At 34.9% G+C, this 16,420-nt stretch overlaps 1 protein-coding gene across 4 annotated transcripts in view; it reads left to right on the top strand.

Moving 5' to 3' along the window:
- TANK (TRAF family member associated NFKB activator) overlaps positions 1–16,420 on the top strand; it is a 90,644-nt gene that overhangs the window by 37,073 nt on the left and 37,151 nt on the right. For all 4 annotated transcript variants that reach the window (XM_036023397.1, XM_036023398.1, XM_028509276.2 and 1 more), the window contains exon 2: positions 5,735–5,882. In XM_036023397.1, coding sequence (XP_035879290.1) covers positions 5,784–5,882 — 99 coding nt within the window. In that variant the 5' untranslated portion in view covers positions 5,735–5,783. The remainder of the gene's footprint in view (positions 1–5,734; positions 5,883–16,420) is intronic.

Below are 16,420 nucleotides of genomic sequence, written 5' to 3'. Positions count from 1 at the left end.
TGGAATTTACTTAGTAATTCAGAGACATTTGTATGATCTAATTCAAGGACCTGAAGTGAATATTCCACATAACTTACTTACATATGATGTAGCTATTTTTAATTCTGTATTTATATTTTTAAAAACAAGAATGTACCTTCTTGATGGAACAGACATGCATTTTTAGACTCACAGACTCAAGAACTGTAGAACAAAGAAGTTTCTTAGAAATCTATTCCAAATATAATTTTTATATTGTAGAGAAAAAAAACTGGGGTCCGAAGAGATTTAGTGGCCCAGATTGAAAAATATGGGTGAGATTTACATTGACAATTTGTAATGACATATGTAGCTTTTTAAAACAGTGATAGATAACTTAGTCATTTAGTTACTTAAAACCTTTAACTTCTACATTAGCATGTTATAGTATATTATAGTCCCTGTAGCTACCTACCCTTATTTTTCTTTCCCTGCTTATATACTTATTTTTAATCTCTGTATAAACTGCCTTAAATCCTTCTCTGGTTGATTTAGTGTATAAACAAACAAACAAACAAATAAATAAATAAAGTATTCAAAGTGATGTTTTATATTAATGTTAATATGTTCCCATGGTGTTCTTGGCGTGTCAGAAATCCTGGCAATGGCCCTGACTGGTGTAGCTCGGTGGGTTGGGCATCATCATGCACACCAAAAGGCCACTGTTTCAGTTCCTGGTCAGGGCACGTGTCTGGGTCGCCAGCCAGGTTCCTGGTTGGAGGCATGCAAGAGGCAACCAATTGATGTTTTCATTGTTTCTCTCCCTCTCTTTCTCCCTCCCTTCCTCTCTCTATAAATAAGAAAGAAAGAAATCCTGGCAATGTTGATTTTCCTAACAGTATTTCATCTTTTCCACTATCTACTTCATCTACTATCAGATATTGCAGTAGAAACAACTTCTTGAGTAGACTATTTAAAAAGATTGCCATTCTTTTATTTCTTCAGACATTAATGACATTATGATCCCCATAATAAAAACCTTGAAATTCGTTTTATTAAGCCTGAAAATTGACTTAGGAGTCAATTTTATATCAAATACTTAGGAGTATTTATTATCCTAAAATGAAAGATTGGCTGATAGGATTGAAATGTTACCTAGGTATTTAAAAGAGCATTGTGATTTATGCTCACCTGTTTTTGACATGGGTGACAAGGCTATTGAGTGTAAGAGAATAGCTTTTTAACAAATGGTACCAGGACAGCTGAATAGCCACATGCAAAAGAAGGAATCTGGACCCATACATCACACCATTTACAAATCAACTCAATATGGATCAAATATCTAAATGTAAAAGCTAAAATAATAAAATTCTTTTTTTTTTTTAAGATTTCATTTATTTATTTTTAGAGAGGGAAGGGAGGGAGATAGAGAGAGAGAGAAACATCAATGTGCGGTTGCTGGGGGTCATGGCTTGCAACCCAGGAATGTACCCTGGCTGGGAATCGAACCTGGGACACTTTGATTCCCAGCCCACGCTCAATCCACTGAGCTACGCCAGCCAGGGACTAAAATAATAAAATTCTTAAAAGGAAACATAGGTGATAATCTGTGTGACCTTGGATTGGGCAATATTTTCTTTTTTAATATATTTTATTGATTATGCTATTACAGTTGTCCCATTTTCCCCTCTTTACTCCCCTTTGCCCTGCACACTCTCACCAGCATTCCCCTCCACCCCCGTAGTTCATGTCCATGGATCATACATGTAAGTTCTTTGGCTTCTACATTTCCTACACTATTCTTAAACCACCCCTCCCTGCCTATTTTGTGCCTACCATTTATGCTTCTTATTCCCTGACTTTTCCCACATTCTCCCTCCTCCCCCTCCCCACTGATAACCTCCATGTAACCTCCATTTCTGTGATTCTGTTCCTGTTCTAGTTGTTTGCTTAGTTTGTTTTTGTTTTTGTTTTTTTTAGGTTATATTGTTGATAGTTGTGAGTTTGTTGTCATTTTACTGTTCATATTTTTTTATCTTCTTTTTCTTGGGTAAGCGCCTTTAACATTTCATATAATGAGGGCTTCGTGATGATGAACTCCTTTAACTTGACCTTATCTGGGGAGCACTTGATCTGCCCCTCCATTCTAAATGATAGCTTTGTGGGACAGAGTAATCTTGGATGTAGGTCCTTGCCTTTCATGACTTGGAATACTTCTTTCCAGCCCTTTCTTGCCCATAAGGTTGCTTTTGAGAAATCAGCTGATAGCCTAATGGGAACTTCTTTGTAGGTAACTGTGTCCTTTTCTCTTGCTGCTTTTAAGATTCTCTTATTATCTTTAATCTTGGGTAATACAATTATGATGTGCCTCGGTATGTGCTTCCTTGGGCCCCACTTCTTTGGGACTCTCTTAGCTTCCTGGACTTCCTGGAAGTCTATTTCCTTTACTAGATTAGGAAAGTTCCCCTTCATTATTTTTTCAAATAAGTTTCCAATTTCTTGCTCTTCCTTTTCTCCTTCTGGCACCCCTATGATTTGGATGTTGGAATATTTAAAGTTGCCCCAGAGGTTTCTAAGCCTCTCCTCATCTTTTTGAATTCTTGTTTCTTCATTTTGTTCTGGTTGCATGTTTATTTCTTCCTTCTACTCCAAACCATTGATTTGAGTCCTCATTTGCTTTCCTTCACTGTTGACTCCCTGTACATTTTGCTTTATTTCATTTTTCAAAGCCTTCACTTTTTCCTCTAGTTTGCAACCATACTCACCAATTCTGTGAGCATCCTGATTACCAGTGTTTTGAACTCTGCATCTAATAGGTTGGCTATCCCTTCATCGCTTCGTTGTATTTTTTCTGGAGCTTTGATTTGTTCTTCATTTAGGCTACTTTTTTTGTCTTGGCACGCTTGTTTCTAGTGGAGGGGTGTAGCCTCAGGTGTTCACCATGGTGGGGCTACTCACATTGCTGTGTCGTGGCTCTATATGTGAGGGAGAGGTCCAAGCAGGAACAGTGCTGCTTGCTCAACTCTGCACAGGCTTTCAGTCACTTCCCCCACTACCCACAAGCAATTTGGGTTCTTCTGGTGCTGATTCCTTGGTGGGTTTTTTTGTATACATTCCAGGACCCTGTGGGCCCCTCCAGTGAACTCTGTGAAGCTCGGAGTTTCTCCTGCTGCCTCAACACCCACAGGTTTTCTCAGTCAGAGGTATTGAGGCTTTATTTCCTGGGCTGGAACCCTGGGTTGTGGGGCCTGTCTCGCTCCCCAGTTGTTCCTCCTGGTTTATCCACACACAAATGCAGGACTGCCCCGTCTGCCAGCAACCACGCCTGCCCTGGTCCTCCAGCCGCTGCCTTGCCTCAAGTCCTCTCCACCGCAGCTGCCCATCTCTGCCCCTCCTACCAGTCTGGATGAATGTTTTTCTTTATCTCCTTGGTTATTGAACTTCATACAGTTTGATTATCTGGCAGTTCTTCTGTTTTTCATTTTTAAATTTGTTATTGACCTTTTGGTTGTGCAAGGAGGCACAGTGTATCTACCTATACCTCCATCTTGGCCTGAAGTCAAGCAATATTTTCTTAGATATGACACGAAAAGTACAAGCAACAAAAGAAAAAATATAAAACTTTGTGGGTTCAATCCCTGGTCAGAGCACATACAAGAATGCATAAATGAGTGAAACAACAAATCAATGTCTCTCTCTTTCAAATCAATCAATAAAATTTTTTTAAAATTAAAACGCCAGTTTACTTGTTGAGAAAAAAAGATTTTTTTAAATTTAAACTTTGTCAAAGGACACTATCAGGAAATGAAAAGACAATCTAAAGAATGGGAGAAAATATTTGCCAATTATATACATACATATATACATATGTATGCATGTGCATGTATTTATTAACATATATCTACTAAGTCTCTATTAGACAACCCAATTAAAAAGTGGGCAAAGGACTTCAGTAGACATTTCTCCAAAGAAGATATACAAATAAACAATAAACAGTGGAAAGATGGTTAACATCTTTAGGGAAATGCAAATTAAAACTGTGTTGAGGGTACCACTTCACACCCACTAGGATGCATATAATTTTAAAATAGACAATTAATGTTGGTGAAGATGTGAAGATATTGAAACACTTATCAATTAGATTAAATGCTACTAGCAATTAATCTAATTATCTAATTAGATAATTAGATTAATTGCTAGTAGAAATATAAAATGATACAGCCTTTTTGGAAACAGTTTTAACACTCCTTTAAGAAGTTAAAGAGGATTACCATCTGACCCAGCAGTTTTGCACCTTGGTATATAGCCAAGAGAATCAAAAATAGGTTCACACAAATATGTGTTACACAAATAGTGGCTTTATTTAAAACAACCAAAAAGTAGAAAGATTCCAAATCTCCATTATTTGATGAATGGATAAATAAAGTGTATGTCTGCAGTGGAATATTATTCAGACATAAAAAGCAATGAAGAATTATTACATGCTACAACATGGATAAACCTTGGAAATTTTATGCTATGTGAAAAAAAGCCAGGTACAAAGACCATGAAGTGTATGATTCTGTTTATATGAAATATTCAAAAGAATATTTCTAATGCTAATCCATAGCATTAGAAATCCGATTGGTGGTTGCAAGGGAATGAGGAGAAAAGGGAATTAGGCCTAACTGCTAATAGGCACAGGGTTTCTTTATATGCTGATGAAAAATGTTCTGGAGTTATATAATGGTGATGGTTGCACAACATAGTGAATGTACTAAAAAAAAAAGCCAAAATTTATACTTTGAAATGGTGAATTTTATGTTATATGAACTATATCTTTATGTAAAATACTAAAAAAAATTTTAAAGCAATGTGTACCCAAAGATAAAATGAAAGATGTTATGAAAGTTTGGAAACTGAGTTGATGAAGGTTTCCAATTATAAAGAAGCTAAATAATTTGGTACTCCAGAAACCTCCTATAACTTATAGGGAACTCTGTCTCTTTTGTGGCTTTCAGAGGGTTAAGAGAAAGGTCCTGTGGTGGTGGTGTGGTGTTTACAGCTGGACAGGAGGAATCAGTCATGATGGTCCTCTGCTCAGAGCCCAGGAATGTGGTTAGAGATATTATGCAAATTGAGGTGATAAAACCAAATTATCTCCACTGAGTAAATCACCTGTAGTTCAGAAACAGCAGGGAGGTTAGAAAACTAATAGGGAGTGAGGGATGTGGTTTTTCTTTTTAAATATATAGTCTAACAGCAGCTCTCCTTAGATTTTGTGCTAAAATAAGAGTATTTTCACACATCTTAATTGCTCTGTGATAACAACAGTGCGAACTCCATCCACAAACATTTATTATGTATTTAATTTTGCTCTAATTTCAGTGTAGTGAGAATTCACCTTGTAAGGGAGTAACTGTTCGTTTAGTAAAAAGAAATCTCTTCCCACGTTGTTAATCCTGTTGTGCATTGCTGTAATGTATTAACAATACTTTTATATTTCTCCATTTTTAATTTGCACTTACAGATTACTGTTTTCAAAGTAGCATCTTTATGAACTGGATTCCCACTTGCTCCTTAAGCACTAGTAAAGAATATTTAAAAATTATAGAAATTAAGGGTTCATGGTATTTATTATTAGTATTTTAGATGAGACTTTTGTGCCTTTATAAACCTTTATAGTACTTGGTGCTATAATGATTATGACAAACCATTTAGAATTGTATTTAAGATGCATTTTAAAAATGAGATTTATATAACTGAATAGCTATAAGTTGTTCTAATTATTTTCCAGACGTGTTATTTACTCCATCTTTGATAGTGATGCTACAGGACAGAAAGAAATGGATAAAAACATTGGTGAGCAACTCAATAAAGCTTACGAAGCTTTCCGACAGGCATGCATGGATAGAGATTCTGCAGTAAAAGAACTACAGCAAAAGGTAGATGGTTTTGGTTTTGAAAGTTTTGTATCCTGGTAAATGGAATGTGAGAGTCTTATTACTGAAAAATATTATATTGTTAGACACTGCTTTGAAGAACTATGATTACTGAAACATGGGGATATATTAATGAATAAAATCTGAGAATTTTATGTTTACTTTTTAAAAAACATTGTGACCTATGGGAAGACTTCATTTTTAAGGCATTATGTATACTAGATGAGAAATGTTCTTTCATAAATTATTTTTTATTTTTTCATTTTATTTTTAATTACAGTTGACTTTCAGTATTTTATATTAGTTTCAGGTATAAATAATTCTTACATAAAATTACAAACTGAAAGAAGTATTATCTTAGCCAGTTTTTTGTTTTTACATGGTTATTTGGATAGTATTTTTTCTTCAGTCAGCGTTTACTGAAGGAGTCCTGGCTGGTGTGGCTCAGTGGACTGAGTGCCAGCCTGAGAACCAGGGGTTTGCCAGTTCAATTCCCAGTCAGGGCACATGCCTGGGTTGTGGGCCAGTTCCCCAGTAGAGGGCGTGAGAGAGGCAATCACACATTGGTGTTTCCCTCTCTCCCTCCTTTCCCCTCTCTCTAAAAATAAATAAAATCTTTTTTAAATTTTACTGAAGGTTAATACATATATGCTTTAGAAAAGTCTTAATATATAATTACACAAAAGATTATGGAATAGAAGATAGATAGGATAGAGAACAATGTGGAATTCAGCTGAACAAACATATCAGTGCTAACCAGTGTTGTAAGAGCCAGGAATTTAAAAGTACGTGGCAATCATCAAGTTGAGGTTTATGTACTTTATTTATTTGTTTTTTATCCTCACCTGAGGACATTTTTTCATTGCTTTGAGAGAAAGAGAGAAACATCAATGCAAGAGAAATGTCGAGTGATTGTCTTCTCATGTGCATCCCAACCAGGGATTGAACCTGCAACCTGGGTATGTGCCCTGACCAAAAATCAAACCCAGACATTGACCCTTCAGTCTGTGGGAAAGGGACAATACTCCAGTCAATTGAGCCACCCTGGCCAGGGCTGTACTTTAATATAGACTTAAATATAGATACATAAATATCTATTAATATGCATATTTTAATATGTGTGTATATATGTTGTACTTCCATTTAAAAAAAGTTGCCTTCATTTCAAGCAACCAAAATAAGGAGTTAAATTAGTATTAAGAATGAATTGGAGAAGAGATCCCAAGATTTATTTAGGAGATAGAATAGAAAGCAGGTGACAGCTGCGAGCCATTTCTGAAGGTGATGGCATGGATTCTAGAATGATACCTGAGTATCTGGAATAGAAGACTGGATCAATTGGTGTGCTGACAACTGAAATCAAGGATGGGGAAGAAGGTGAAAATTTGGGGATAGATAAATAAGATCTGTAATTTTCAGTTATTAGATTTAGTTACTTATGGGGCATGAAGATGAAAATGTCCAGTGGATGGTTACAGATATGGATCTCAAAACCTGTGTGACATTCTGAATTGGAGATTATAGATATACATTCTAGAGTAACAGGTTTTATTTTAACCTTGAATGTGGATAACATTTCTGAGTTAGAGTGTATAGGATGAAGAAATCGTTAAAGGACAAAAGGGTAGGAGGAAAATTAGGCCAACCCATTGGTCAGGAGTAGGGTGAAAAATTTACTATGAATAAGAAAGGAAATATTTATTCTTCTGAGAACTGAAGGGAATGAAAGGAAAAAATAGTCACAAATGAAGATAAGTTTGCAAAAGGAGGTGGTGGTGGCAAGAAGTTAGAAGGGTTTATCATGTATCACTTATACATAAAATCTAAAAAAGTCAAATATATAAAAAACAGTTAAATGGTGCTAACCAGGGGATAGCATGGGGGTGGGAGTGGTGGATAAGATTGGTAGTGTTTAAGGTTATAGGTGTGTAGTAAATAATGGTACAAACAAGTAGTAAATGAGACAGAATATAGACAATAATAATTGTACTATAATTGTGTAATGTGATAATGCTACAATGTTAATAATATTACAATATGTAAATATGAAAATAACATGCTTTACACCATAAACTTAATGTTATACATCAGATAGATTAATTCAGTAAATTCATCTGAGCCTTCAGTGAGATGAATTTACTTGGTAGATTGGTACCTGGTCTTGAGCCAAGACCTTCTACCTTTTTATTGGTAGAAGGTCTTGGCTCAATGTTGATGAAAAGGCAATATCGATGAAGCACAATAAAACAAAATGCAATAAAACATGGCATGCCAGTAGTATAATGAAATAAGAGTTCTGACATTGAGTTTTATATTTTATTATTTATTTTTTTAACCTTTTAGAAAACATATTTGTGAGAAGACATTTATACTTTTTACTTCTTGGGATTTTATTTTATGAAACATTGTTTTTGAACTTACAGAATCAAAAGTACTAAATGTAAATCACTAATTTCCACTCATGTATCTACTCCTAGAAATGACATTGAATTTTGAAGTAAAGCAAGCTAGTTATTACTCACTTATAATCTTTGTAATAAGATGATATATATAGGTTCTCATGCTTCTAGTATGAAGATTAAATGTTTTTAAGTCAGACCTAAATTTTTAAATACCATATTTAGCACTTTGAAGATTTTCAGCCTGGATAATTGGAAGATTGATGATGCAGCCACAGAAACAGAGGATGCTGATTTTGGTAAAGGAAATTATTATTTTACTTGATTTGGATATTTTGAGTTCAAGTGTTAGACAATTAGCTAGGGGAAGATGACCAGCAAGCAACTTGAAGTGTGGATCTCTGGAATAAGGTACCAGATGGAAATACAGATTTGGAAGTTGTCTTTGTAGAGTTGATATTTGAAGTGTTAGAGAAGGTACTGAGGAGAAAGAGAGTAGAGCAAGAGAAGGAGAGAAGCAATGGGACAACCTTAGAGAAGTTGTGTACCAACAAATTGAATAACCTTGATAAAATGGACAAATTCCTAGAAACACTCAACCTACCGAGACTAAATTATGAAAAATAAGAAATCTAATAGATCTATACCTCGTAAAGAGATTGAGACAGTAATAAAAAAATTCTCAACAATGATAGCCCAGGACCCAGAGGCTTCACTGATGAATTCTGCCAAACATGCAAATAAGAAATAACACCAATCCTTTTCACATTATTCCACCAAAATTGATTAGAATAGAGCGCTTCATAACTCATTCTAGGAGGCCAGTGTTACCTTAATCCCAAAGACAGAAATACCAGAAAAAAGAAAGAAAATTATAGACCAATGTTCCATACAGGTATTAATATAAAAATCCTCAACAAAATACTAGCAAACTTAATTCAGCAGCATATTACAAGCAGTGCACACCTTAACCAAATCAAATTTATTCCTGCAATGCAAGAATGGTTAACATACAAAATCAGTCCATGTAAAACCACTTTAACAGAATGTTTAAATAAACAAAATGCTGTATATGCATACAGTGAGATATTATTCAGCCTTTAAAAGGAAGGAAATCTGACACATGGTTCAATATAGATGAGCCTCGAAGATATTATGTTAAGTAAAATAAGACTGTCACAAAAGATGATTCTACTTTCATGAGATACTTAGAGTAGTCAGTTTCATAGAGACAAAGTAGGATGGCTTTTTTAGAGGCTGGGGGAGGAGAATGGAGAGTTAGTGTTTTACAGATCCAGAGTTTCATTTTGGGAAGATGAAAAAGTTCTAGAGATGGATGATGGTGAGGGTTGCACCACAGTGTAAGTGTACTTAATGCCACAGAATTAAAAATAGTTAAAATGGCAAATTTTATGTTAAATATATTTTACCACAACTTAGAAAAATCTGTTGCAAAAAAACAGAATTGATGTAGCTAGATTTTCGTATGAGCTGTTTTATTGCTGTCATCAGATTGAACAAACTCACTAGTCTTTTACTGCTTAGTTGTTCAAAGTCCAAGCCAGTTCTTGTCACAGTGTTTCTTCTAGTTCACTGCAATTTAAGAGTCTAAAATTCCTCTTTGAGAAGTCAATATGCTACATTTATTTAAGAACATTCTGTCAAGCAGATGCATTTGAGTAATTTAAATTAATAAGGGAGGCAAAGACCAATAAGGCAGGTAAGTGATTTTTAAAATATCATTGGGCAAAATTACAAAAGCAGCACATGCTTATTGAAAAAAATGCAAATTATTCAAGGTATACAGAATATAAAGTGATGGTCCTCTTCCTCACTCCCCAGGGGTAACCATTGTTAGTAATTTGATAGATGCCCTTCCAGAATATATGAATTACATTTTATCAAAAATGGAATCATGCTAATCTGAAAACAGTTTTAAATTATTTTTAAATGTTTTTATCTTATCATCATCTCTTAAGATTTATTGAGGCCTATGTTGGTCAAAGTGCTTTACAATCATCTAATTTAATCATTGTACAAATCTTATAAGGAAATATTTTCATTTTTCAGATGATGAAAATGAAGTACAGAGAGATAAAATAACTTGCCCACAACCACGTAACAAATATGTATCATAGTAAAGCTAGTTAGAACTGGGATTTGGAAAAATCTGCTTGACCACAGATTTCATGTGTATAACTTCTTTGCCTAAAATCAGTAGTCTTTCAAGTTCAGACATACTGAGCTACCTCATTCCATTTCTTAGCTGACTGTATCTCTTGTACTACCTCTTCCTTTAAACACTATTTTCTTTAACATTCCAGACACCATGTTTGATTTTTCTCATACCCTTTTGGACCCCACTTCCTCTGTCTCCTTTGTTAGGTTCTCTACTACCAGGCCTTAATGTTAGTTTTTCAAGGCCTTCTTTGCTTCGTACTTTATATTCTTGTATTAGCCATCTCACCTTTTCCTATGGCTTCAGGTACCTGTAAGAGTGACTCCTAAATTTATGTCCTTACTCCAGACCTGCCTCTGAGCTCTAGACCCATATATCCCATTTCCACTCAGAAGGCACATTAAATTGCATGTCAGACCTGAACTTATATAGGCATTGTTTTTCTCACCTGTACCATTTCAAAGGAGTGCTGAGTTTTATAAGCTGCCTTTTATTTATCCTAAATTATCTCACTTAAGTGTCAAAGGATGATCCACATACTGTTGAATACTACTAGTATCACACTATTGATCATTAAGTATATTTACATTCCCTGGCCCCTATGTAGTGTATTTCTCCTTTTTTATACCAAATTTTTCATTGTTATGCTTAGGCAGTCCTGCTAGCATGCCTTTGAATTGTTTTAGAACCTCCAACCTAAGTGTCTAATAAACTGTTACATGCTTCCTCTTAGCCCTATAAAGTCAAAATTGTTAGCCCTGTTTTCAGATGAAGAAACCAAGACTTAGTAAAGTTCGTTTTCAACCCAAGTGGCAGAATCTGTGCTGAAACTAGGTTCATCTGACTCTAAACTCAATATTCATTATAATAACCTGTAATAAGCTAAACTGTACCCCATTTCAGGTTTTCAAAGTGTTTTATTCCCATTGCTATGAATCTAATATAGTCTCTTTTTTTCTTGGATGAATTCTTATTTTGTGAGCTATACCTCTCTTACCAATAAAGGGTAGAATATAAAGCTTGCTATTAATAGTTTTTTATTCATCCTACAAATGATTTAGTATATGCTAGGCACATAATAAATGCCTGGTATTCAAAGAAAATAAGACATAGAGCATGCAGTTAAAGGATTCATAGTCTAACATTGCTTATTCTGCTTCTTGCTTTGTATAAACATTCATATGTATCCACACTGAGAGATTTTCTGACTTACCAAATAGAGAAGTGTTTACATCACAATAGCCCTTATAGAGTTGGCTTGGCCTCTGAATTAGTTATTGTATAGGATGAGCTGTTGTTACAGAGACCAAGAAATATTGTGGCTAAATAAGAGAGTTGTTTATTTCTCGCCCATATAACAGTTCAGAGTTGAGTAGCCAGGTGGTAAGGTAGCTTGAGAATCCTTAAAATATGGTTTCGGTCTCTGGAGTCACAGTGGCTACTCTATTTCTTACCATTTCCCTGCCAGTGAGAAGAGAGGAAGAGAGAGGGGAGAAGAGAGAAAAAGAAAGAAAAGTAGCAGGGAAGAGCAGACAGCTTCCTTTTAATTATGTGGTCCAAAATTTGTACAGGTCACTTCTGTTCACATCTTGTTAGCCAGAACGTAGTTGCATGCTCACATCTACAAGTGGGGATGACTAAAAACTATATTCCCTACTTGGATGTCCATATGCCCAGCTAATAGTTCATATTACTTAGAGAAATGAGACTGCAGTCAGGGCACATGCGTGGGTTGCAGGCCAGGTCCCCAGTGCAGGCCACATGAGAGGCAACCACACATTAATGTTTCTCTCTCTCTTTCTCCCTCCCTTCTCCTCTCTTTTATAAATAAATAAAATCTTAAAAAAAAAAGAAATGAGATTGTATATAGGGGAATAATTAACAGTCTTTGCCACATCTTATGGCTAAGCTAAAATTGCCTGGAGATTTTCAAATATCACAAGATTCCATAAATTGAAGTTAAATATGTAATCAGTTTTATTACATTACCAAGCTGTTTGTTATCCATTCATTCCTTCCGCTGTTTTTTTGGGAGGAAACTAGTATTTTTAATAAAGAGTTAAGTACCCTCTACTGCTTCTTTGACCATCTTTCTCAGAGAAGAATCAATAATAAAATAATTAAAAATCTGAAAATTTTAAAACTTATTGCCATTTAAAAATCAGATTACCATATTCATATATGATTAAGTTATCAAAAACTTCCTATAGCTGATCTGCTTGTTCCAGGATCCTTTGTATTTTGTAGTCAGAAATATAAATCTCCTTGTTGAAGAGAAATACAGAGTATTTCTATTGAAGAGAAACACAGAGTATTTAAAAAAAAAAGGGAATTTGTCTCTTCCTGTCCAGTTCTTGATTAAAAGAGAAAAATCAACAATGTCTTATACAAAGAAAGAAATCTTAATTCTAAGATAGTTCAGTTGCTGTGGTATAAATTGCTTTTTTTTTTTTGTACTATTAAAAAGGGTGAAGAATATTAACCAGTGAGTCTAAGGTAAAGGCCTCCATCAATAAAACTAATTGACTCTGCTCTGTCTTTTTATCATAAATTATAGATCCAACATTGTTCTGACAATAAATATAAAGTTGTAAAGACTATTTTGTCAGATTACTTTTTTCTAGAGCTGGTCTTGACCCATCTGAAATTGTAACTCTCAGCCTGAAGGCCTATGTTACCTCTGAAAGCTTATAAAAAACATGGTTTAAAGAATTACATGAAGGCATAAAATGTCTTTATTGTAGGTACTATTAAAACACTTAAAATGTATATGACTCATTGTTTACTATCTTTTGGTTCCTTCTTTTGTTCCCCAGAATCATATTTGTCTGTGTAAAGTATTGATGAGAATAGAGCAGTTCACTCTGGGGTTTTTCCTACTGAAGCTACTGGCATTAAAATAAAGATGCTTCTATTTCTAATCAAAGCCTTATTTTTTCTATTGTATTCATTAGTATTTTGCCATTGACTTATTTTCAGAATTTAAAATATATGTATCCTTTGTTCTAGGTTTTTTTCCCCAACAGATTTTATTTATTTATTTTTAGAGAGGAAAGGGAGATAGAGAGAGAGGGAAACATCAATGTGTGGTTGCTGGGGGTCATGGCCTGCAACCCAGGCATGTACCCTGACTGGGAATCGAACCTGCGACACTTTGGTTCGCAGCCCGCACTCAATCCACTGAGCTACGCCAGCCAGGGCTGTTCTAGGTTTTTATTTATAGAAATATGTCCTGTCAGAACTTTCAGACAGGTATGCTAAGTTCAAGAAGATCCATTAATAATTAGGGAAATTTAAATTCTGATATTTATTTAGAACTGTTCTGAGCACCTTACTCAATATGTTATAACAGGAACTGCTCTAAGTACTGGGTTGCAATGATAAGCAGACATACTCCCTGTTTTGTGGAACAGTGGCACAGTTCAGAAAAGCATAGACTAGTCAGACAATCTCGTAAATATAAAGTTTCAAAGTCTGGTAAGTATCAGGAAGAGAGGTCATCTGCCATTAGAATTATTAGGGGCTTGACCTAATCTAGGAGGTCAGAGAAGACAATCTTTATGAAGTGATTTTTGAAAGCGCTGGGGGGTGGGGCGGGGGGTGTACTTTCCAGGTATAAGGACCTTTGTTATAAAGACCCATTGACCTAAATCAGCTGAAAGTATATGGGAAATACTGCAGTGTGAGAAGAGGTAGGGGCAAGACTGTAGAGTTTTAGAGGTCATATTGAGAATTTTTGTTTCTTCAGTCTAAGAGCAATAGGAAGCCATTTCAGAATTGGGGGGTGGGGGGAGAATGATAGTTGTGGTTAGATTTTCATTTTGCAAAGAACACAATAGCTAGTGTGTAGAGAAGGGATTGGCTGATAGATTTAAGAAGAGTTAGGTAGTTGGAGGGAGGAGAATCATTAGTTTTGAATAAGTAAAATTTGAAGTAATTTTCCAGTAGCACTTGGCCTCATAGATCTAGAGCTCAGAGTAAAGGTCTGAACTAGAAGGAGAAATTTGAGAGTCATGCTCATAATGAGCCACTGAGGATGAGACTGCCTAAGGGGAAAGTATATAGCAAACAGAGGACCTTCGTAGAGCTAGGTATACTGTTATGATATGCCATAGTGGTTATTCAGGGCTTGGGTGTTGAGGTCACGCAAACTCGGATTTAATCCCAGCTCTACTACCTACTTAGAAACTTTGGGCATGTTATTTTGTGTACCTCTTTGTGCCTCAGTTTTTCTCATCTTTAACCTCCTCAGAACGTTAGTGTAAGGAATAGATGAAATAAAGAATATAAAGCTTGCTGATTTTGGTGCATAGTAATCAGAAATGATCACATGATGATAATGCATTATTGAAAAATTTGGTTATAGAACAATTCATATTTTTTTAAAAAGAAAGATACATATACATATACACAGGAGTTCTGAAAGGGCTCATATCAAAGTGTCAGTAGTAGTTACCTCTGAGGAGGAATGGAAGACAAAGTAAGGGAAGAAAGACACTGCCACTTTTTACTTTGTACCTATCTGGGTTTTTGTGGTGGTGGCGATGGTAGACATTTTGATGTTTGCATTTTTTTCAACAAACATGCTACTTTGATAATTTTTAACAGCCATTAATTATTCCTTAATCATTTTTGAGCCTGCTTTTTATAGGCTTTATAAACTTTCTTTGTAAACTTTGAACAATCAGAGTTTCTTGTTTTTGCTTGACAGAATATTTTTGATTCAATGGCGATACCACAAACTTCTGAGTCCTAGGTTACAGTGAACTAGAAGAAAGACTGAGAAAACTGGCTTAGAGCATGGGGTGGTTATGTGGTAAGTCTGCTCACAAACTGCCTGTATTCAGGTAATCAGAGCTTTAGTTAATGAATATATGCACTACATACTATGGTAATAGCTGTTATGTAGATAGCTTGCACATTATTAAAAGAAAGGAATTAATGTTTACAAGGAGCTTATTATGTACCAGCTATTTTATACATGCAGTCTCCTTCAATCCTGCAGGTAAATATTATCTTCATTTCAAAGAGAAAAAAATCAAGACTCAAAGAGACTAAGTAAATTAATCAGGGCCAAAACACAAGATTGTAAAATAAAAATAGTTTGTCTTAGTATACCGTTTGACATGCTGTGAAATTGCTGGCAGCACTGTCACCTAATAGTAGATAATTAGATTGATAATCTGATCTGTCAGACTGTAGCTCTAGCCTAGGTAAATCTTGGTATTGGGAGGGAGAGAGAGGGCAGGACTTCTACCTGGTTATAAGAGAATATAGTAGAGAATGGATGAAGAAAGCAGGGTCTCTGAGTTGCTAATCCTATACAATATCATTTTTTTTTACTTAAAATTGATGGTTAGTTTACCAAAGTATCAAGACAAAACTATTAGTTTGTGTCTAAAGTGCTATGTATTGGGATAATTAATATCTAATTATCTTACTTTATGAACTGTGGAGCTCCCTATTAAGAGCTTTTGTGGTAGCCAAGCAAATCCTTCAGTAAAGTTTTTTGTTCTCTTTGTTAATTTTAGAATGGTTTGAAAGGTTTTTAAATAAAGACTTTTTTTAATTCATTCAACATTTATTCCGATTTTTATACTTGAAGGAAAACAATGGTATTTTTCAGAATATTGAGATTAGTTCTTTAGGATGAGAAGACATAATGTTCAAAAAGAAATAACATTTGATCTATTTAGGTTATTGTAGATGACTTAAGAGCACTAGACATTTCTTTTTCTTCATCTAGGAAATAAGTGCTTTGGAAAATATGAAAAATTAGAATTTTCAGTGTCAGCAATAGGAAAATAATTCAGTTTTTAGAGCTCTATTTTATGTTAATGAAACTCATGAAAATTTGGGTAGCTGTATGTCCAAAAATTATAGAGAATATGCTGCCAGTTTTGAAGATAGATTCAGATTTTGCCTGGATAAAAGGACATTTCTTAAGATGAGCTTTTGATTAA

This window comes from Phyllostomus discolor, chromosome 4 (assembly GCF_004126475.2).
Source record: "Phyllostomus discolor isolate MPI-MPIP mPhyDis1 chromosome 4, mPhyDis1.pri.v3, whole genome shotgun sequence".
In the NCBI taxonomy this organism is placed as follows: Eukaryota; Metazoa; Chordata; class Mammalia; order Chiroptera; family Phyllostomidae; genus Phyllostomus; species Phyllostomus discolor.
The sequence above is the reverse complement of the archived record's forward strand: the minus strand, read 5'-3'. Positions and strand labels throughout refer to the sequence as shown.